Source organism: Pan troglodytes, chromosome 2 (genome assembly GCF_028858775.2).
Source record: "Pan troglodytes isolate AG18354 chromosome 2, NHGRI_mPanTro3-v2.0_pri, whole genome shotgun sequence".
Classification (NCBI taxonomy): domain Eukaryota; kingdom Metazoa; phylum Chordata; class Mammalia; order Primates; family Hominidae; genus Pan; species Pan troglodytes.
This window is the reverse complement of record NC_086015.1, coordinates 112081117-112105068: the sequence shown is the minus strand read 5'-3', so window position 1 is coordinate 112105068 and position 23952 is coordinate 112081117. Positions and strand designations below refer to the sequence as shown.

General features: G+C 41.7%; 1 protein-coding gene across 1 annotated transcript; it reads left to right on the top strand.

Annotated features, from left to right (window-relative positions):
* The first annotated feature begins 9438 nt into the window (after window positions 1-9438).
* RETNLB (resistin like beta) lies at window positions 9439-11203 on the top strand. The gene is made up of 3 exons (XM_001152124.6): window positions 9439-9790; window positions 10253-10333; window positions 10936-11203. The coding sequence occupies exons 1-3, from the start codon at window positions 9664-9666 to the stop codon at window positions 11061-11063; spliced, it is 336 nt and encodes a 111-aa protein (XP_001152124.1). The 5' UTR covers window positions 9439-9663; the 3' UTR covers window positions 11064-11203.
* The last annotated feature ends 12749 nt before the right edge of the window (window positions 11204-23952 follow it).

Here is a 23952-nt window from a genome sequence, read left to right as displayed (position 1 = left end):
AATGAACAAGTTAGAATTGTGCCTTTTTTCCAATGCGTAGTTTAACAAGCACCCTCTATTACAGAACTGCCTAATTATATTGGCTATCAAATCATGATCAATACCAATGAGGATTTTAGGCTTGGTCACAGGATTTGCCAGAACCAGTCTTCCATAGTGAGACTAATTCCTGGTGATGAGCCCAGGTCTCCCAGTCTAGACTCCCTCATCCTTTGTTATGTGTCCCCAGTTTGAGATCTTGGTGTCCATTTGTGTTAACAGAACTCAAACAGTACCATCTCAATCCTCAGACTTGGAGTGTTAAGTATCTCAATGCTATAAAGTCTTATTCTAAACTTAAGATTCTAAAAAATATGAACTTCAAAGTGAAATGTGTTGGAGTCTCTATCCCTTTTCTTCCAGAAATCTCTTTGACCACTTTACAAACCCTCCCCTGAGTGAACAGGTCAGTATGCAGAAATCATAACAGTACAGCAAATCAAAAGGGTATTCATGTAGTCCCCCAATTCCATTTTCTATTCCTAGTTACATGGGAAGATGATATATCAGTTACATCTGATTCAGTGATTATAATGAAAATGAGATAACACCTGGTATCAGAAAATACTATCAACATGGACACTTCATAAGTGTCCATACATAGAAAGCAACAACCCAAAACCAAAAATTAATAAATATTACTCTGGAAAGTCATATTTATTAATTATGTTAATTGCTTACCACGTATACCCAATTACCCTGCCAAACAACAACGTCATTACAATGTATGTAAGTCAATTTTGTTATGGAATTTCTCTCCCTCACTCGCTCTTTCTTCCTCTCTCACTCTCCTTCTTCTCTCTCTCTCTCTCCTCCGCCCATGCACAACACATTGCTCACGTGTTTATGGTGATGCTGGTGTAAAGAAACCTACTGTGCTGCCAGCTATATAGAACACATACAATGAAGTGCAGTACATAATACTTGATAATGATAATAAATGACCATGTCACTGGTTTATATATTTTCTCTACTATACTTTCATCATTATTTTAGAGTGTATTTCTTCTACTTAATTTTTTTTTAAGTTAGCTGTAAAGCAGCCTCAGGCAGGTCCTTCAGGAAGAATTCCAGAAGACATTGTTATCATAGGAAATGACAGCTCAATGCATGTTATTGCCCCTGAAGACCTTCCAGTGGGATAGGATGTGGAGGTGAAATACATGATACTGACTATCTGCTCCCTGTGTAGGCATAGGCTAATGTGTATATTGGTGTCTTTGTTTTTAACCAAAAAAGTTTAAAAAGTAAAAAAGAAATTAAAAATTTGAAAAATAGAAAAAGCATATATAGTAAGGATATACAGAAAGAAAATATTTGTGTACAGCTGTACAATGTGATTTTATTTTAAGCTAAGTGCTATTACAAAAGAGTCAAAAAGTTTAAAAGAATATAAAAGTTTGTAAAGTAAAAAAGTCATAGGAGGCTAAAATTTATTATTGAAGAATTTAAAAAATAAATTTAGTATAACTTAAGTTTCCAGTGTTTATAAAGTCTACAGTAGTGTATAGTAATGTCCTAGGCTTTCATGCTTTCATATTCACTTTCTTTTTTTTTTTATTTTATTTTTTATGAGACGGAGTCTCGCTCTTTCACCCAGGCTGGAGTCCAGTGGCATGATCTTGGCTCACTGCAAGCTCCGCCTCCCGGGTTCACGCCATTCTCCTGCCTCAGCCTCCCGAGTAGCTGGGACTACAGGCGCCCGCCACCACGCCCGGCTACTTTTTTGTATTTTTAGTAGAGACGGGGTTTCACCGTGTTAGCCAGGATGGTCTCGATCTCCTTACCTTGTTATCCGCCCGCCTCGGCCTCCCAAAGTGCTGGGATTACAGGCTTGAGCCACTGCGCCCGGCCCATATTCACTTTCTATTTACTCTCCTAAAACAACTTTCAGTTTCGCAAGCTTCATTCATGGTAAGTGCCCTCTACAGGTGTACCATTTTTTAAAATCTTTTCTACTGTATTGTTACTGTACCTTTCCTATGTTTAGATACACAGATACTTACCATTGTGTTACAGTTGCCTCCAGGATTCAGTATGAGTAACATGCTATACAGGTTTGTAGCCAGGAACAATAGGCTGCATCATATAGCCCAGGTATGCAGTGAGCCACGCCATCTAGGTTTGGGTAAGTTTGTGATGTTTGCACAATGATGAAACGCCTAACTTACATTTCTCAGAATGCATCCCCACCATGAAGCAATGCATGATTGTAATTTGTGTGTGTGTGTATATATATATATAATTTATATTTATATATTTAAATATATTTATATTTATATATAAATAAAATTTACATGTATATACTTATATATAAATACAATTTATATATATAAGATAAAATTATGTATATATAAATATATAAAATGTCCCTAATCAGTTCAGCTATCCTCTTAAAACATTAGAGAATTAAAGGGCACATGGCTCCTAAACTGAGTTATGACCCATGGAGCATTTCACTGGCAGACAAAGGAAGTCTCTTTCAAAAAGCACTGATTGGAGAGTCAAACAATTGAGTGTCTGCTCATAAAAATATGGCAGGAGTGATACTACCAAAAGGCATTTTGATAGCCCATTACCTTTTTTTCCCTCCTCTAGCAGTTTCTGCGGGTCTGTACTCTTTCATAGGGATTCCTGGCAATCTCCATCCAGACCCATCTCCTTCCTGAATCAGAACCCTGGGATCCTCTGTGGCTTCTTTTTAGCCTACACACAGATGCCAAGTGGGGAAAAGCGCACTGAGCTAGGATGACTGCCCTGACAGGTGATCCCCAGGTGAATCTACTAATGCAGGGATTGTCTATGTTGCCCTTAAACCACTTTACTGAAACACTACTCTTTTTTTGTTTTTTTTTTTTGAGATGGAGTTTTGCTCTTGTTTCCCAGGCTGGAGTGCAGTGGTGCGATCTCGGCTCACTGCAACCTCCGCCTCCAGGGTTCAAGTGATTCTCCTGCCTCAGCCTCCTGAGTAGTTGGGATTACAGGCATGCGCCACCATGCTCAGCTATTTTTTTTGTATTTTTAGTAGAGACGGGGTTTCATCATGTTGGCCAGGCTGGTCTTGAACTCCTGACCTCAGGCTACCCACCCACCTTGGCCTCTCAAATTGTAGGGATTACAGGCGTGAGCCACCGCACCCAGCCTGAAACACTGCTCTTCAAGGAAAGTGCAAGGGCCTGTGGCTTCTCTAGCCTCCACCACACTTTTCTCTTTCTTTTTACCTCCTTTCTCCATTCTCTCCTTCTCCCAACTCTCCTCTCTCATTATCCCTTCCCCAGTGTTCCTTATTGTAATCATTCTCCACCGAGTATCTCTATCTCTCACCTCTGCTTTTGTGCACATCTAACAGCTGAACCAGTTAGCCAAGTATTACCATAAGTAACTTTACAATGAATACTGCCAGGAACAAAACTGTTGCCTTTATTAGACATTTTCCAGCAATCTAAGAAGCAATAATACTGGACGCATCAATCCACTCAGCCACCCTAGGGCACTCCTTTTGCGACTGGAATGCAATCTTCTTCTTTAACAGACTTGTACCTGATTGAAATCTTGATGGGTAAGGATCCTTTATGGTTTCACAGCTAATTGAAAGCATCAGCTCGTCAAGTTTTACAAACCCATTTTTTTTTTCTCTGCTTGATGATGCAGAACTCTGGATCTTTATCAGGTTTTATACAACCCTTGCCCAGATTCCAACATCATTTCTTGGGGACATTTTATTCTGTCACCAAGAGAACCTATGGCTAATCTCCATTCAGGGGTAGGTCAGCTTCCTCTCTGAATGAGAAAACAAATCTGGATTCTCAATTTTTATGTCTTATATCAATTTGACTAATTTATTGTGTAGTATCTAAAGTATAGGAATCAACAAGATTCATTTCTGTAGAATATAAAAAATGATCAGCCCTTCAATGCCACATCAGAGAGTTCCTCAATTCTAGCCAAAAACATTCTGGAAACTTATTTTTTGGTCTCCTTTTTTTCCAGATACATCATGAGTTAAAAAAATTCAACCTATATTCAAATGTAATTAATGAACTAGAGATATATAATGACACATTATGTTCATGATAAAACATACAAAAATAGAAAATGTTTAATGAAAAACTAAATAAAAATAGAAGCTTTGATATTAACTTCTAAGCCAATGGATTGTCTTATGCACCTTCAGAATTCCACATTCTACGCTGAAGCCCTCTGCTCCCATGTATGAGAAGTCACAGGACTTAGTCATAGGACATGGTCACAGCTGTGCCTTAGCTTAACCTGAAACAGATGAGCCTGTTAGCTTCATCTCCAGCTTCTCTGCCTTTACCTTTCCCAGTTGCCCATACCCGGGTTTATGGTCCCTCTTTTTTTTTTTTTTTCTTTTTCAGCTGGAGCCCTATGCTAACAACTTTTCAAACTTTATGTATATAAAATTAAATGAAATACAAAATAATCAGTGGAGAATTGAATGGGGGAAAGGAAATAAGATTTAAAAGGTCATTGTTACCTTTTCTGAGACACCTTCCCTGAACGTCCTGCATTATGGACAATTACAGTTACCTCCACAGTTAGGTCGTTGGGAGAGGAGTGCAGTCTTAGGAAGAAGGTAGCTCTAAGGGAAAGGAGAATGTTTAAAAGTCTCCACTGGGTTTATCTACAAATTTTGGAAGTAAAAAAACCTTTCTTTCTTCTCCCTGTATAGGGTTTTTCTGAACATTTTCCAAGAATGCTGAGGTAGAAGCTCTATGAGAGAATGACTAATCCCAGGCAATGTCCTTATACCATCAGCAGCGACTACCAAGGGTGGGGACGCTGGCTAGAAGCAGGGTGCATTATCCATAGAGAATTCAAAAGCAATAATAAAGCCTATAAAAGTTAATCTGCTTTTAGAATTACATGGCAATTCTAAGTAATATCAATGGTAAAATATTCCTCCCCCAAAACATTGTGAATTGAAGTTCTAAACAATTGCTGTGATTACTGTTGAGTTTTAACAATATATATGTAAACTTCAACTTAGTACATTTTTATTATTTATATTTTAATAAACATTGTATTCTACATGAAAATTAATTCAGAGAACTTCCAGTTATACAGTTGGCCCCAACATACTTGGCCTCAGCTACACACCTTCATTTCTAAAGTAAGAGCATAACAATTCAATACCCAAGTTTGTTTCTAAAGGTTTGTCTCCAATCCCTGTGCTATTACATATTCCTTCCTTTAAACAGTAGATTCTAAAGAAATAATGTAGCCCAGTGATTGTAAAGACAAATTAAACCAACTTGAATTACAGAGCCATTTGATCATTCTATATGATTATGTGAAGTTTAATTGTGTTTAAAATTTATATTGAAACAGTGCAAACTGTGAGGTATATTTTTGTTTGGTAAGTGCAAATTTTAGTTCATATGTAAAATATTGTACTGAATTTAAATGATATATTTAAAGTTAAAATTTATCCTTTCTGATAGTTAATTTTTTTGTTTTAATACCAGAGAATGAATCAAAAATAATAATTAGCTCTATTAGTAATCATTACATAATTATTACTGAAAATGATTTTTTTATATAAAGGACAGAAGTATTAAAAAGTGATCCCCTCTGGGTGTCAAGTATGCTAAACATGCCACTGACTACAAGTGTTCCCCGGAGGTGGCCACTATCCCTGCTGTCCAAGCTCATTGTAACCCAGGAGCACTCTTGAGTGTGCCTGTCCTCTTCTCTTTCCTTGCTATTCCCAACATATTGATTAGTCAATGCGGCTTAATTCATGTTTCTAAACTTACATGTTTCTGCTCATCCACTGCCCAGTCTTCTGCTTTCTTTATGTGCTTCACTAAAAACAAATAGATTTCTTTTTTCCTATGAGAGTATCTCTGCACATAGATCCACCTGTGTACTGATTACTCACAAATTTATATCTCCAGCTCTTACTGTTTCCCTGAACCCCAGATTTGTATACCTAACTCTGTATGCCACAGCTCCCCCTACATTTCTAATAGGTACATTAAATTGACTATGATCAAATATGATTTTATGTTCCCACCATATCTACTGTTCTCCCAGGGAACCCCATTTCAGTAAGTAGCAGCACTCTTCAATAAGTTATTCAAAACAAAACTCTAGATCTGTACTTCTCTATTTCTTCTACACCTTGCATACATCAGCAAACCCTATGGAGGCTCGGTTCGCACTCCTTCCTTGATTACTCTCCAAGACCTAGAACTCTGTAGAAGCCTGCTGCCTGCTTTCCCTGCTTACTTACGTCTTACCTGTTTTCCCTCCACGGTATCTCTTCCACAGTGGCCATAGTAAGCTTCATAAAACATTAATCAGGGCCAGGCACAGTGGGTCACACCTGTAATTTCACCTTTGGGAAGCGAGATGGGGGGATCACTTGAGCTCAGGCATTCAAGACTAGCTTAGGCAACATAATAAGGCCTTGTCTCTACAAAAAAAGTTTTTTTTTTAAATAGCCGGGTATGATGGCACACTATTATAGTCCCAGCTACTTGGAAGGCTTAGGCACAAGGATCACTTGAGCCCAGGAGTTTGAGGCTGCCATGCCATGATCACACCACTGCACTCCAGCTTGGGCGACAGAACTAGACCCTATCTCCAAAAAAAAAGAAAAATTAAACATTAGAAAACCATAAATCATTTTATGTCACTCCCCTGAACAAAACACTACAATAATTTGCTGTCAAATTTATAATAAAACCCAAAGCCCTTACATTGGCTTACAAGTTCTATATAATCTGGCCCTGGTCAGCTCTCTGACTTCTTCTCTGGCCTTCCCCCTATACTTCATTCTGGCCATATTGCCATTGTTGTCATTCCTTTAACACACTAACCAACTCTCTGCCGTGGGCTCTTTATACTTGTTCCACAGGCTAGAACATTTGTCCCAGATTTTCCTATGACTCACCCCCTCACTTCTTCAGGTCATTGTTACCTTTTCTGAGACACCTTTCCTGAACATACTGCATTATGGGCAATAGCACAGTGGCACACTCTATTGCCTTGTCTTGACTTATTTTTCTTTAGAGCATTTCTCAATACTTAAGTATATATACATATATATGTATACACATACGTACATATATATGTATACACACACATACATATATGTATACACACATACATATATATGTATACACACACATACATATATATGTATACACACATACATATATATGTATACACACATACATATATATGTATACACACATACATATATGTGTATACACACACATACATATATATGTATACACACATACATATATATGTATACACACACATACATATATATGTATACACATACATACATATATAAATACAGTGTATATACATATATGTGTGTGTATATATACATATATATATATATACACACACACTGTATTTATCTCCCCTATAACAAAAGGGCAAAGAGCTTGTCTACGTTGTCCACCACTGAGTCACCAGAGCTAGAGCTGGTAAAGAGAAGCTCTACAAATTTTCATTGAATTAGCAAACAAATTAATCAACCCATCATGTATCCCAAATCCAAGTGTATGCTCTTTCTTATTCTCCAGTCTCATTTTTCTTCTCTTCAACTCCTGTCTGGTAATTGAGGAAGCATCCTTGCCTTTTTGCTGGCATCTCTAGGCCTCATTTCTCAAAGTTGCCTGAGAGAGATATGTATAAGTAATAGCTGTTCATTAGAGGGCATCTCCAGGAAAGTGGGCAGAAAGGCTGGTCACAGAGGTAGAGCCCAGCTTTTCCAGCTCTGACTGCCTCAAGGAATAGTCACCTAACTGCCTTTTTCTGCTTCTCATTTTATTTTATTTTATTTATTTTTGAGGCAAGGTCTTGCTTTGTCATCCAGGCTGGAGTGCAGTGAAACAATCTCAGCTCACTGCAACCTGGAGGCTCAAGCGATCCTCCTGCCTCAGTCTCCTAAGTAGCCGGGACCGCAGATGCATGGTACCACTCCCAGTAAATTTTTTTTTTTTTAAGAGATAGAGTCTCACTATGTTGCCCAGGCTGGTCTTGAACTCTTGTGCTCAAGAGACCCTCCTGCCTCAGCCTCTCAAAGTATTGGAATTATGGGCATGAGCCACAACACATGGCCCCTTTCTCTGCTTCTTCATCTGCGCTTCTTTAAATTTTATTTATTCATGGTGGCCACATGCCCCATCCTAGATGAGGAATCATGGCATCCTCATTCCTCTTGGCCATATGTGAATCCTCAAAGTCCTCAATCCCTTATCAATTATTCTAAAATCTAAAAGGCTCTAAAGATGAAAATGTTCTGTCCTAAATTTGAGGCTAACTCATTTGGCAGAAAAACTTGGCATGGCCTGGTGTGAGGCTCTTTATGGTCTTTTATTTATCCCACATTAATATTCATACATTTTGCATCAGGCTATTTATGCATTAGACTGCAGAGTGCTGCCCCCAACCTCCTTGGTGGTTTAACAGAATATACAGAATTTGCACCTTCCATAATCTGAAACATTCTGAGTTCTGAAACATACCTGGGCCCCAGGTCTTGGATAAGGAATTGTGAAGCCCAGCTCTCTTTTTCAGCCATAGCTGACAGAAAGGGAGGTTGTGTGACCCAGAACCAAAGGGTGGAATGTAAGGGGAAATCTTCTTGAGCTTCTAGGGAAAGATCCTGCTCTTAAAATAAAAAGGTAAAGCCCCTACAGAAAGTGGCCTTGCCCCACTCCTTCCTTCCTGCTCAGGGTCTGGGCTGAGGATGTGGCACCTTCTACCTTGTGACCATGAGGAGACAAGATCGAAAGATTAGCTGAGAATGGTGGGGGAAAAAGGGAAACTTTATGAGCCCCCAAAAGAACTCTGGAATCATAAACCATGCTTCTAGTTAAGTAAATACTGAACCTCCTTATTTTTAATCCAGGATTAATTAGTCTTTCTGTGACTTTCCTCCAAATGAGATTGGCCAGGGACAATAAAATGGTGTCTGAACAGGTGACAAGTAGGGCCCTCCCTCAGCCAACAGAGAGAAGAAAGAGCATACACTTGGGTTTGGGATAGATGATGGGTGGATTAATTTGTTTGTTGACTGCAAAGTAACCTCTTCCTGATGAAGGATCAAACAAGAAGCCTATAATACCGGCAGGCCACAGAAGGCCCAGGTGCTAGCCTTATCGGGTTGCCAAGAAGAAAGGAGAAGGAGAACAAAAAGGCAGGAGGACTCCCTTGGCAGAGATCCAGAGCAAAGGCAGCTGTTGCTTCTCATGAACACTCCAAAGTTTATCACAGTCACCTGTCACCCTAGCTGGCACAGGTCTTTGAAAGTGTGCTGGGAGTGTGTTTACATGTTTGTGTGTGCTTGTATGTTAAAGGTGCCCAGGTTAATACCAGGTGTATTAAAACACCCTTGCCTGGCTAGTCCTTGTAGACCTTCTCTGAATGTTTTGGTGAATAAATCTGTTCTTCAGCAACCCTACCTGCTTCTCCAAACTGCCTAAAGAGATCCAGTACTGATGATGCTGTTCTTCCATCTTTACTCCCTGGAAACTAACCACGTTGTCTTCTTTCCTTCACCACCACCCAGGAGCTCAGAGATCTAAGCTGCTTTCCATCTTTTCTCCCAGCCCCAGGACACTGACTCTGTACAGGATGGGGCCGTCCTCTTGCCTCCTTCTCATCCTAATCCCCCTTCTCCAGCTGATCAACCCGGGGAGTACTCAGTGTTCCTTAGACTCCGTTATGGATAAGAAGATCAAGGATGTTCTCAACAGTCTAGGTAACTGACTGGGGTAGGGGAAGCGGGGGGTTGGCCCTTGCTCATTTCTCCTGTTCTTAAACTCTAGCTTTGTCTCTATCCCATCCCAAGATCCCAACAAAGCCCAACCCCTGATGAGGGCTTTCTACACTACCCTACCCGTGTTTGAAGTCTTGGCTAAAAGCTGAGGTTTTCCTGATGAGGAGGAAGAGGTGGAGGAGAATGGTAGCTGTAATTTATGAACACTCATTATGAACCAGGTATAATCCAAGTTTTACGTAGATTATTTCATTTAATTCCCACAACCATTTTAGGAGGTAAGGACAACTATTACTTCTGCTTTAAAAATGAGGAAACTAACCTTAAAAGCTGATGAGTAGGCTGATTCTGGACACAGTGTCACCTCCGAGGTAGAAGACAATTTGGAAGGGGATTATGGGGAGGATAGCTCATGGGATGTACCCTTTCTTCTTTCCTACTCAGAGTACAGTCCCTCTCCTATAAGCAAGAAGCTCTCGTGTGCTAGTGTCAAAAGCCAAGGCAGACTGTCCTCCTGCCCTGCTGGTGAGTAACTCCCTGAGAGGGAATGGTGACTACGATGCCCTGTATCCTCCCCTGTCCATCTCCCTGCACCTACATCTTCCCCCACGTCAGGTCTGTATCACCTTGGCACCCTGGGGCTGAGTCATGACTCTTGGTTCCCAGAGACCCCTTGCCCATTCTTGTTTCCCTGAAGGATGCTACTGGGGGATCTTGGGCTTCTGCCTCTTCCTTTCACCCCTTCACTTCATGCCCCTGTTTCTCAGCCCTTCCTCTCCTCCATTGTCCCATAATGATCACATCCTTCATTCCTCTTTCCAATCTATTCCTCTGTTTTGATGGGTAGGGGCCAACAGAGAGGTGAATTTATCACAAATTGAAGAAAACGGAAACTCCCAATTTCCAAGTCTCTCAGTTGCATGAGTCTCTTTCATGGCACCAAATATTTGTTTTTGTGATTTCTGTATTTCTTTTCTTGAAATGAGCTCTCAAAATTGAATGAGCTTGAGGCCCCACGAAACCTAGCTCTACCCCTGACTGCACAGGGTTGAAAGATGGTTGTGGGTAGCCCTTCCTCCTCTTAAATTCCAAGAGCTCTGATGTCTGTGCTTCATGTGCTCATGCAGGGATGGCTGTCACTGGCTGTGCTTGTGGCTATGGCTGTGGTTTGTGGGATGTTCAGCTGGAAACCACCTGCCACTGCCAGTGCAGTGTGGTGGACTGGACCACTGCCCGCTGCTGCCACCTGACCTGAGAGGGAGGAGGCTAAGAACTCAGTTTTGTGACCATGACAGTAATGAAACCAGGGTCCCGACCAATAAATCTAACTCAAACGTCCCACTTCATTTGTTCCATTCCTGATTCTTGGGTAATAAAGACAAACTTTGTACCTCTCTGTGCTTATGTCATCTCTGTTATTGTCCCCAGCTTGGGACTCCCCTATCCAGAAAATGTTGTCAGTGTCCCAGTGGTGACATCTCAGTTTGGGAAGTGGGATGAGAAGTTAGGAAAGATATGGGAAGAATGGGAAAAACAAACTGACACTCCAAACCCCCACTTCCCTCATTTTCAAACAAAAAGATGGCTGTGCCAGGCATACTGCTTGGCATGGGGTAAAGAGAAATAAAATAACACACCCTTACAGAGCTCACCAACTAGAATAACAGGCTCCGAGCTATGTGTGAGAAGACTTTTCAAGGGATGGGCAAGCAGGGGTAGCTTTAAGGGAATCTATTTCTAGATTTTCAGTGTGCATATGTACTCTTTACTAAATTCAAGTGCCTGAGATGTGCTTTGATCAAGGTGACTTCTTTCACCATTGCCTTTCTCCCACATAACAAAAGAAAACCACAGCCCTCACCTGTCACTGAATCTTTTTATCCTGGGGTATAAAAATCTGCAGAATGCCAAACAAGAAATGATTAAAAATATGGGCATCCACAATGAGTGTATGAATGATCCAGTGACGGGGTAACAAGTCCTTTCACGGCTCGGGAGGCTTCCATGGTTTGGTCTTTATAGGATTGAAGGAGGATATAATGCAATTGTCAATTGATGAATCACCAAAAATAATTTTTAATAATAAGTTGGTGTGTGAGATTGTTGACAAGTCATTCAAAAGGAATTCAGACAAATTGAACGGCATTACTACAATAAACACTTTTTCTTTCTATCTACTTAATTATAAAACGTAGACATGTCAAAGCTGACAATTATGAAAAGAAATAGTAAGAATGGTTGGGTGCGGTGGCTTATGCCTGTGATCCCAGCACTTTGGGAGGCCGAGGCGGGTGGATCACTTGAGGTCAGGAGTTCGAGACCAGTCTGGCCAACATGGTGAAACCCTGTCTCTACTAAAAATACAAAAAAATTAGCCGGGCGTGGTGGCTCATGCCTGTAATCCCAGCTACTCGGGAGCCTGATGCAGGAAAATTGCTTGAACCTGGGAGGCGGAGGTTGCAGTGAGCTGTGATCCTGCCACTGCACTCCAGCCTCCAGCCTGGGCAACAGAGCAAGACTCTGTCTCAAAAAAAAAAAAATACTAGGAATATAATGGTTCTAGACTGTATGTCACTCTAGCGAAATAAAGTTATTTGTCCATGAGTATATAAACTACTTGGGTGGGAGGAGAAGCTCTATCTTTCTCATTAAAAAAAATATAGTTATGAAATATTGTTTGGGTTTATTAATTACTTATAAAAATTTGTTATAACTGTTCTGTTCAAATATGCACTGTTAATTATTATAATAATAGCTATACTCCTATTTATAGCAGTTGCAGTGAGTCTTTTAGAATAGAAAGCAGATAATGTCACTTTCCTGTTCAAGTCTAGTGACTTCCACTACATGAAAAAATAAAATCTCAAGGCCAACTAAATCCTACATCCCCTGGTCACTGGCTATATCTCTAACTTCATTTGTAACCCTTGTTCACCCTGGCCATATCTGCATTCTAGGTATTCTCTGTCATAGCCACCCTCTCACCTTGAGGCCTTCCTACGTCCTGTCTCCCAGATAGTTACACAGTTCTCACACAAAAGGTCAGTGCTCAATTTTTTTTTCAGAAAACCTTTCCCATCACCTCTACCTCTTGCCCTGTTTTTTTTTCATGATGCTTCTCAGTGTTGACTTCATATTCTATTTATGAGTGTATTAACTATCTCTTGCATTGGAACATGTAGTCCAGGAAAGAGGAAACTTTGCCTAACTTGCACACCATTGACTCCCCAGTGCATAGCACAGTGCCTGGCCCATGGAGGAGCTATAATGAACAATGCGCCTGCTACTGGGTCCAGCTCTGAGTCTGAGTCAGCTCCCTCTTTTGCTTTCTATTCCTCTTCTTTTACCTCAATCCTGGTCATTGAGGAACAAATGTTGTTTTAATGGAGATCCCTGGGTTTCATTCTCAAAGTGTCAGTAGGAGAAATAGCTGTTCATTAGAGCGCACTCTGAGAAAGAAAAGCTAGAGAGTGAAGATGGAGGTCAGAGAGGTTAGCTATAGCAGAAGCAAAAGTAGATATTGTAGCTTTGTCCAATATAATTAGCTGCCCACTTGGTGGCCCATTTCCCCTTTCTCACTGTTAACAGAATCTTGATGTCATTCAGGGTATTGATGTGTCCGGTCCTGAAGGATAAAATATTGGTTAAACCAATAATAGAACTTTCACTTCTCTTGGCCAAGTATTTCTTTTTCTAGCCACCTTTGCATGGAGTGGAGTTGCATGGGGTGGCAGGTGACCCAAATCAGACCAAGAAGACATACATGGGAGGGTTCTTCTTGGGCCTCCCGAGAAAGAATTCACTTCTTGAATTAAAAACAGAGACTCAAAATTGTCCATGTCACTTCTTGCTTGGGCTGTTGGTGTGAGGATGTGATGTCTGGAGCTGTGGCAGCTATGTTGTGTCCATGGAGTTTGTTCAATCATCCTGTGACTTTTGAGCGAAAACTGTAAGCATGGTGAAGCAGAAAGAGGAAAAAGAACCTGGGGCTGTAATCACATTATTCTACCACTAAACAAACTCTGAAATCATTTAAACTATTTTTCTTCTTAACTAAATAAAAAGTATTCTTATTCACTCATTTAACAAATATTTATTAAATTCTTTATACAAAGGCACTGGGCTGCAGTGGTTGCCAAAACAGGAAAAGATTACTGCCTTCATAGAGCCTCCATTCTAATTCTATGTCTCCCCTAGCTGAAATTTTTTGTTACTGGTCTATGGAGAGAATTAGTCAAGGGCAATATCATGTTATCTGAAGAGATCACAATAAGGGCCCTTAGATCATACACTCTGTACCTTTTCCCAGTGAAGGAATGAACAAAAGGCCTATAATGAGATATATCATCCAATTTGGCGATTTCTGGCAAAGTAGCTGCCGAGCTTGTGGGGCTGCCAAGAAGAAAAGAGAGGAGAAAGAAAAGCAGGAAGAATTCCTTAGGCAGAGAACGAGAGCAACAGCAGCTGGGACCTCTCAGGACACAAACTGGAGCTTGTCCCAGGCTCATTCTAAAAGTTTGACCCTCTCAGGCTACCTTAGTTCCTAGTTACTGCCAGAGTGTGTGTTGGTGGAGGGGAGACAATGCCACACCAGACACACCGCCAGATATAAAAAGTCCCTGTCCTCCCATCTTCAGCAGCTCCTTCCTCAGTCTGGCAGGTGAATCTGAGCAAGGCTACCTTCTTGACATCTCTGCTTCGTAGGAGTGCTGGAAGGGGACCCAGGCCTCCCAAGCATGACAGCTGCCTCTTCCCTGCTCCCTACAGTACCTGTTCCTACCTTTCCTGCTCCTTTCCCTCCCCTCCCCTATGAACCCAGGAGCTGCTTTTCATCTTCTCTTCATTTTCCCTTCAGCTCAGGATGCTGCCTTTTTACAAAATGAAGACCTCTTTCCACCTCCTTCTCATCTTCCTTCTCCAACTATGCCTGCAGGGGATGCCCAGTGCTCCTTACAGTTAGCTGTGAACAAAAGGGTAAGAGTTGCTCTCAGCAAACTGAGTAATTGATATGGGGATGAGGGTGGAAGTTATATCCCTGATTCTCAATCCTGTTACTAGACCACAAGCCATTTCCTAACCCATCCCCAGATTCCAACCTGTAACTGGAAGACGCATCCTCAACTTGCTGCCCTCTCTATGCCTTTTGGGACTCTTAGAACCAATGGCAATGGCATTGGTAAGGACTATACCTAGCATTCTTGAGCATTTACTATGTGTTAGGTACCTTTAGATATTCTATTACTACGTTATTAACTCCTTACAAAATTCTGTGAGGTAAGCACTGTTATATTTTGCATTTCACAGAAGAGGAAACTGAGGCTTAGAAAAGTTACATAATTTGCTTCACAGCACTCAACTATTGATGTGACTTGATAATGGACACAGTTACTTATTTGCATGAGCAGAAGGGTGATATGGGATTGGCCAGTGAAAGCCCCTGTGTTTGCTCTTTATCTCTTCCCACAGAATGCAATCCCTCAGGCTGCCCAAAACATCTCTCCTGAACCAACATCACTAATGAAAGCAACCTGTCCTCCTGCCCCTCAGGTAAGTCACTGTATGAAGTTAAAGGGGATTGCCTCCCCCATGCTCATTCCTGTGTGCTGAGCTTAGGCTGCCAACCCATCGCTGTATAGCAGGCTGTCCCCAACCTCAGGATTGTAATGTTGCTGGATTGAGTCACAACCCCAATACCCATAATTTCCCTTTCCATCTTTTCATCCCAAGGGGCTACTTAGGGATCTCATGTTTATTCTCATGCTCTCCTTTCTTCCTAAATCTCCCACATCCCAAATGTTTCTGTTCCCCATTGTCTTCCATCTCACTTTCCCAATCTAATCCCATGCTGTTTCGACCCCATCAGAAGCGAGAGTACTTTATAGGACAAAAGAAAATTGCAGGAGGTCTTCTCTCAGGATCTCTGATGTCCTTGCCCCTTCCGCCACCGTCCAGGCCATGCAGGGCACATCATCACCAGATGTTCCTCTGGCCATGCCTGTGACTCACAGGATGTCTGGGGGAAACCACGAGCCAAGGCCATTACAATCCCCTAGAGTCAACCGCTGCCCACTGCTGCCACCTCATCTAAGAAAAGAGGGCTGACAGCTCAGTCTGGAGGCCATGAAGGCAATAAAATCATGATCACAACCAGGAAAGCTCCACCCCCACTCATCCAAACCATAACTTTTTTTTTTTTTATAATGAATGTCAGGTATTTATTCTTGGCTTATATTTACTCAAATTCACTCTTTTTTTATTATTATACTTTAAATTTTAGGGTACATGTGCACATTGTGCAGGTTAGTTACATATGTGTACATGTGCCATGCTGGTGCGCTGCACCCACTAACTAGTCATCTAGCATTAGGTATATCTCCCGATGCTATCCCTCCCCCCTCCCCCCACCCCACAACAGTCCCCAGAGTGTGATATTCCCCTTCCTGTGTCCATGTGATCTCATTGTTCAGTTCCCACCTATGAGTGAGAATATGCGGTGTTTGGTTTTTTGTTCTTGCGATAGTTTACTGAGAATGATGATTTCCAATTTCATCCATGTCCCTACAAAGGACATGAACTCATCATTTTTTATGGCTGCATAGTATTCCATGGTGTATATGTGCCACATTTTCTTAATCCAGTCTATCATTGTTGGACATTTGGCTTGGTTCCAAGTCTTTGCTATTGTGAATAATGCCGCAATAAACATACGTGTGCATGTGTCTTTATAGCAGCATGATTTATAGTCCTTTGGGTATATACCCAGTAATGGGATGGCTGGGTCAAATGGTATTTCCAGTTCTAGATCCCTGAGGAATCGCCACACTGACTTCCACAATGGTTGAACTAGTTTACAGTCCCACCAACAGTGTAAAAGTGTTCCTATTTCTCCACATCCTCTCCAGCACCTATTGTTTCCTGACTTTTTAATGATTGCCATTCTAACTGGTGTGAGATGGTATCTCATTGTGGTTTTGATTTGCATTTCTCTGATGGCCAGTGATGATGAGCATTTTTTCATGTGTTTTTTGGCTGCATAAATGTCTTTTTTTGAGAAGTGTCTGTTCATGTCCTTTGCCCACTTTTTGATGGGGTTGTTTGTTTTTTTCTTGTAAATTTGTTTGAGTTCATTGTAGATTCTGGATATTAGCCCTTTGTCAGATGAGTAGGTTGCGAAAATTTTCTCCCATTTTGTAGGTTGCCTGTTGACTCTGATGGTAGTTTCTTTTGCTGTGCAGAAGCTCTTTAGTTTAATTAGATCCCATTTGTCAATTTTGGCTTTTGTTGCCATTGCTTTTGGTGTTTTAGACATGAAGTCCTTGCCCATGCCTATGTCCTGAATGGTAATGCCTAGGTTTTCTTCCAGGGTTTTTATGGTTTTAGGTCTAACGTTTAAGTCTTTAATCCATCTTGAATTGATTTTTGTATAAGGTGTAAGGAAGGGATCCAGTTTCAGCTTTCTACATATGGCTAGCCAGTTTTCCCAGCACCATTTATTAAATAGGGAATCCTTTCCCCATTGCTTGTTTTTCTCAGGTTTGTCAAAGATCAGATAGTTGTAGATATGCGGCGTTATTTCTGAGGGCTCCGTTCTGTTCCATTGATCTATATCTCTGTTTTCGTACCAGTACCATGCTGTTTTGGTTACTGCAGTCTTGTAGTATAGTTTGAAGTCAGGTAGTGTGATGCCTCCAGCTTTGTTCTTTTGGCTTAGGATTGCCTTGGCGATGCGGGGTCTTTTTTGGTTCCATATGAACTTTAAAGTAGTTTTTTCCAATTCTGTGAAGAAAGTCATTGGTAGCTTGATGGGGATGGCATTGAATCTGTAAATTACCTTGGGCAGTATGGCCATTTTCACGATATTGATTCTTCCTACCCATGAGCGTGGAATGTTCTTCCATTTGTTTGTATCCTCTTTTATTTCCTTGAGCAGTGGTTTGTAGTTCTCCTTGAAGAGGTCCTTCACATCCCTTGTAAGTTGGATTTCTAGGTATTTTATTCTCTTTGAAGCAATTGTGAATGGGAGTTCACTCATGATTTGGCTCTCTGTTTGTCTGTTGTTGGTGTATAAGAATGCTTGTGATTTTTGTACATTGATTTTGTATCCTGAGACTTTGCTGAAGTTGCTTATCAGCTTAAGGAGATTTTGGGCTGAGACGATGGGGTTTTCTAGATATACAATCATGTCGTCTGCAAACAGGGACAATTTGACTTCCTCTTTTCCTAATTGAATACCCTTTATTTCCTTCTCCGGCCTAATTGCCCTGGCCAGAACTTCCAACACTATGTTGAATAGGAGTGGTGAGAGAGGGCATCCCTGTCTTGTGCCAGTTTTCAAAGGGAATGCTTCCAGTTTTTGCCCATTCAGTATGATATTGGCTGTGGATTTGTCACAGATAGCTCTTATTATTTTGAAATACGTCCCATCAATACCTAATTTATTGAGAGTTTTTAGCATGAAGGGTTGTTGAATTTTGTCAAAGGCTTTTTCTGCAACTATTGAGATAATCATGTCGTTTTTGTCTTTGGCTCTGTTTATATGCTGGATTACATTTATTGATTTGCATATATTGAACCAGCCTTGCATCCCAGTGATGAAGCCCACTTGATCATGGTGGATAAGCTTTTCGATGTGCTGCTGGATTCATTTTGCCAGTATTTTATTGAGGATTTTTGCATCAATGTTCATCAAAGATATTGGTTTAAAATTCTCTTTTTTTGTTGTGTCTCTGCCTGGCTTTGGTATCAGAATGATGCTGGCCTCATAAAATGAGTTAGGGAGGATTCCCTCTTTTTCTATTGATTGGAATAGTTTCAGAAGGAATGGTACCAGCTCCTCCTTGTACCTCTGGTAGAATTTGGCTGTGAATCCATCTGGTCCTGGACTCTTTTTGGTTGGTAAGCTATTGATTATTGCCACAATTTCAGCTCCTGTTATTGGTCTATTCAGAGATTCAACTTCTTCCTGGTTTAGTCTTGGGAGAGTGTATGTGTTGAGGAATGTATCCATTTCTTCTAGATTTTCTAGTTTATTTGCGTAGAGGTGTTTGTAGTATTCCCTGATGGTAGTTTGTATTTCTGTGGGATCGGTGGTGATATCCCCTTTATCATTTTTTATTGCATCTATTTGATTCTTCTCTCTTTTTTTCTTTATTAGTCTTGCTAGTGGTCTATCAATTTTGTTGATCCTTTCAAAAAACCAGCTCCTGGATTCATTAATTTTTTGAAGGGTTTTTTGTATCTCTATTTCCTTCAGTTCTGCTCTGATTTTAGTTATTTCTTGCCTTCTGCTAGCTTTTGAATGTGTTTGCTCTTGCTTCTCTAGTTCTTTTAATTGTGATGTTAGGGTGTCAATTTTGGATCTTTCCTGCTTTCTCTTGTGGGCATTTAGTGCTATAAATTTCCCTCTACACACTGCTTTGAATGCGTCCCAGAGATTCTGGTATGTTGTGTCTTTGTTCTCGTTGGTTTCAAAGAACATCTTTATTTCTGCCTTCATTTCGTTATGTACCCAGTAGTCATTCAGGAGCAGGTTGTTCAGTTTCCATGTAGTTGAGTGGTTTTGAGTGAGATTCTTAATCCTGAGTTCTAGTTTGATTGCACTGTGTTCTGAGAGATAGTTTGTTATAATTTCTGTTCTTTTACATTTGCTGCGGAGAGCTTACTTCCCAGTATGTGGTCAATTTTGGAATAGGTGTGGTGTGGTGCTGAAAAAAATGTATATTCTGTTGATTTGGGGTGGAGACTTCTGTAGATGTCAATTAGGTCCGCTTGGTGCAGAGCTGAGTTCAATTCCTGGGTATCCTTGTTGACTTTCTGTCTCGTTGATCTGTCTAATGTTGACAGTGGGGTGTTAAAGTCTCCCATTATTAATGTGTGGGAGTCTAAGTCTCTTTGTAGGTCACTCAGGACTTGCTTTATGAATCTTGGTGCTCCTGTATTGGGTGCTTATATATTTAGGATAGTTAGCTCTTCTTGTTGAATTGATTCCTTTACCATTATGTAATGGCCTTCTTTGTCTCTTTTGATCTTTGTTGGTTTAAAGTCTGTTTTATCAGAGACTAGGATTGCAACCCCTGCCTTTTTTTGTTTTCCATTGGCTTGGTAGATCTTCCTCCATCCTTTTATTTTGAGCCTATGTGTGTCTCTGCATGTGAGATGGGTTTCCTGAATACAGCACACTGATGGGTCTTGACTCTTTATCCAATTTGCCAGTCTGTGTCTTTTAATTGGAGCATTTAGTCCATTTAATTTAAAGTTAATATTGTTATGTGTGAATTTGATCCTGTCATTATGGTGTTAGCTGGTGATTTTGCTCGTTAGTTGATGCAGTTTCTTCCTAGTCTCGATGGTCTTTACATTTTGGCATGATTTTGCAGTGGCTGGTACCGGTTGTTCCTTTCCATGTTTAGTGCTTCCTTCAGGAGCTCTTGTAAGGCAGGCCTGGTGGTGACGAAATCTCTCAGCATTTGCTTCTCTGTAAAGGATTTTATTTCTCCTTCACTTATGAAGCTTAGTTTCGCTGGATATGAAATTCTGGGTTGAAAATTCTTTTCTTTAAGAATGTTGAATATTGGCCCCCACTCTCTTCTGGCTTGTAGGGTTTCTGCTGAGAGATCCGCTGTTAGTCTGATGGGCTTCCCTTTGAGGGTAACCCGACCTTTCTCTCTGGCTGCCCTTAACATTTTTTCCTTCATTTCAACTTTGGTGAATCTGACAATTATGTGTCTTGGAGGTGCTCTTCTCGAGGAGTATCTTTGTGGCGTTCTCTGTATTTCCTGAATCTGAACGTTGGCCTGCCTTGCTAGATTGGGGAAGTTCTCCTGGATAATATCCTGCAGAGTGTTTTCCAACTTGGTTCCATTCTCCCCATCACTTTCAGGTACACCAATCAGACGTAGATTTGGTCTTTTCACATAGTCCCATATTTCTTGGAGGCTTTGCTCATTTCTTTTTATTCTTTTTTCTCTAGACTTCCCTTCTCACTTCATTTCATTCATTTCATCTTCCATCGCTGATACCCTTTCTTCCAGTTGATCGCATGGGCTCCTGAGGCTTCTGCATTCTTCACGTAGTTCTCGAGCCTTGGTTTTCAGCTCCTTCAGCTCCTTTAAGCACTTCTCTGTATTGGTTATTCTAGTTATACATTCTTCTAAATTTTTTTCAAAGTTTTCAACTTCTTTGCCTTTGGTTTGAATGTCCTCCCGTAGCTCAGAGTAATTTGATCGTCTGAAGCCTTCTTCTCTCAGCTCGTCAAAGTCATTCTCCATCCAGCTTTGTTCCATTGTTGGTGAGGAACTGTGTTCCTTTGGAGGAGGAGAGGCGCTCTGCTTTTTAGAGTTTCCAGTTTTTCTGTTCTGTTTTTTCCCCATCTTTGTGGTTTTATCTACTTTTGGTCTTTGATGATGGTGATGTACAGATGGGTTTTTGGTGTGGATGTCCTTTCTGTTTGTTAGTTTTCCTTCTACCAGAGAGGACCCTCAGCTGCAGGTCTGTTGGAGTACCCAGCCGTGTGAGGTGTCAGTGTGCCCCTGCTGGGGGGTGCCTTCCAATTAGGCTGCTCGGGGGTCAGGGGTCAGGGACTCACTTGAGGAGGCAGTCTGCCCGTTCTCAGATCTCCAGCTGTGTGCTGGGAGAACCACTGCTCTCTTCAAAGCTGTCAGACAGGGACATTTAAGTCTGCAGAGGTTACTGCTGTCTTTTTGTTTGTCTGTGCCCTGCCCCCAGAGGTGGAGCCTACAGAGGCAGGCAGGCCTCCTTGAGCTGTGGTGGGCTCCACCCAGTTCCAGCTTCCCTGGCTGCTTTGTTTACCTAATCAAGCCTGGGCAATGGCGGGTGCCCCTCCCCCAGCCTCGCTGCCGCCTTGCAGTTTGATCTCAGACTGCTGTGCTAGCAATCAGCGAGACTGCATGGTCGTAGGACCCTCTGAGCCAGGTGCGGGATATAATCTCGTGGTGCGCCGTTTTTTAAGCCCGTTGGAAAAGCGCAGTATTCGGGTGGGAGTGACCCAATTTTCCAGGTGCCGTCCATCACCCCTTTCTTTGACTCAGAAAGGGAACTCCCTGACCCCTTGCGCTTCCCAAGTGAGGCAATGCCTCACCCTGCTTCGGCTCGCGCACGGTGCATGCACCCACTGACCTGCACCCACTGTCTGGCACTCTCTAGTGAGATGAACCTGGTACCTCAGATGGAAATGCAGAAATCACCCGTCTTCTGCGTCGCTCACGCTGGGAGCTGTAGACCGGAGCTTTTCCTATTCGGCCATCTTGGCTCCTCCCTCCAAACCATAACTTTTTAACTCAAGTCTCTCTGCCTGTGGCATCTCTCAGTGCTGTGTCTTCGGTGCTAGTAGCCTCTGACCTGGGTCTTCTCTATTCATAGGATGTTACCTCCACGTCACGTGTTCCAACTTCTGCTTGAAGGGTAGGCCTTAGGGAGAACCATAAGAACTGAAATCGGCTTTCCACCCTCACCACCATCATCTCATTCTTCAACAAATATAGGGCCACAGTGTTCCAGGATCTGTTTGTTCTCAGCACTAGAGGTACAGAAAAGTAAAACTGTACACATGCTCGGTGCATGGTCACCATCTATAGCATTCCCTAAACATTAAGGCACATATGCTTTGTCTTGGCTTGGGAGCAACCTGGATGATCTAGTCATCACTTCTCTGATCACCAGTCACTACTTTAAAATATAGGTTCCATGATTATTTAGGTGTGGCAAGGCCAACAGATCAGGAAATGACTGCCATGGAAAAGATGATTATACTCACAGATTCCAAGAGAAGGCGGCATGCCAGGTGATGGGGAGCCACACGGAGAAGCACTGGGGTGGGTTGGGAGGCAGAGGGAGAAAGGGGAAAACGCGGCAAGGACTTTATTTTGATTTCCATGGGAAAGGACACACAAGACAGGGTAAGAAGGATTAGGATTGGCTAGCTTCAATAATTTCAGCAGGCTCTGAGACCTAGGGGCTGCCCTTAGTTGTCTGACACCTGGCCCTATGGTGAGTAGCACAGGTAGAGAGTGGCCTAGAGAGTGAGACCCCAGTAAAGGAGGTGGGTGAAGTTATGGCCCTGGATTGGTTGTTTTGCATATAAAAAGAAGGGAAGGTGAGTTGTTTGCTACCTCTAGGAATTAGCCAACCTAGGCGAGGGCAGTCCTTCCAGGGTCAGGGTCAGCAAGGCCTCAAGGTGTCAAGGCATCAGGGAAAAAAGGCATGGTTCATTCATGCACTTTTTACAGGTGGTCAGTTTTCTCACCACATCCTTCACTGAAGAGGCCTGGCATGTAATTCCCCTTTAGACTGCTATGATGCTCCCTCCATGTGGGAATTCCTACACAATTGCCTCAGATCCTTCCCAGTATGTAGAGTCTCTATGTCACAAGTGCAAGGATACATTTGGCATAATATGAGGTATTTTTGAGGCTTAAGTTGTAGGCCTCTGAGTGAAATGTAAGTACCACCTGACCACAGATTCTTCTAGCAGAGCTGAGTGCTTAAGACTCACTCTTAGAGTCAAGCTGTCTCACTATACCTAACTGTTCATTCCCCCTTACATGGGATTTAAGTGGGTTTTTTTCCCCAAGAATCTGGAACCAGATCCTCTAATGATGTCATAAGACCTGAGTTGTATTCACCTAGGCATCATGTTGTAGAATACTCAAGAAAGCACAGATGAGTCTTTGTCCTTGAAGAGGGCAAATTAAAGAGAAGGTGGCAGGTATCAAAGGCAGGTGGTGACTCTTCCTATTGCTTTCTGATGTCTCCAAGGCCAATCCCTGAATGCATGGCCCCTCTAGGGAATCATGACCCAGGATCCCAAACCACTGGGAGAAATCTTCACTCTGCTGACTCTGGCATGCAGCACAAATGAACCATCACCTGCTTCAGACACTAAACATGCAATGACAACTCATCCCCTACCCTTTGTAATCTGCAATCATTTATCCCAGGCTGACTGGTTCTCAACATCTCTGGTAAGAAAGAGGGCATAAATCATCCACTGTTATAGAATCACATAGCCTATCACCCATGATTCATAGACATTCTACTTCAATTCTACACCAGAAACTTAACAATAAAGATTCCTACTTACTGGATGTATTGGCAAAAAGAGAAAGGTTAAAACAGAACCAATATCC

What these genes read in the sequence shown, in the direction of transcription:
- RETNLB (XM_001152124.6), top strand. Translation starts at nt 9,664, where the DNA reads ATGGGGCCGTCCTCTTGCCTCCTTCTCATCCTAATCCCCCTTCTCCAG. An exon ending in GGATGTTCTCAACAGTCTAG is followed by an intron (nt 9,791 to 10,252) that starts GTAACTGACTGG and finishes TTTCCTACTCAG; the next exon opens with AGTACAGTCCCTCTCCTATA. An exon ending in ACTGTCCTCCTGCCCTGCTG is followed by an intron (nt 10,334 to 10,935) that starts GTGAGTAACTCC and finishes GTGCTCATGCAG; the next exon opens with GGATGGCTGTCACTGGCTGT.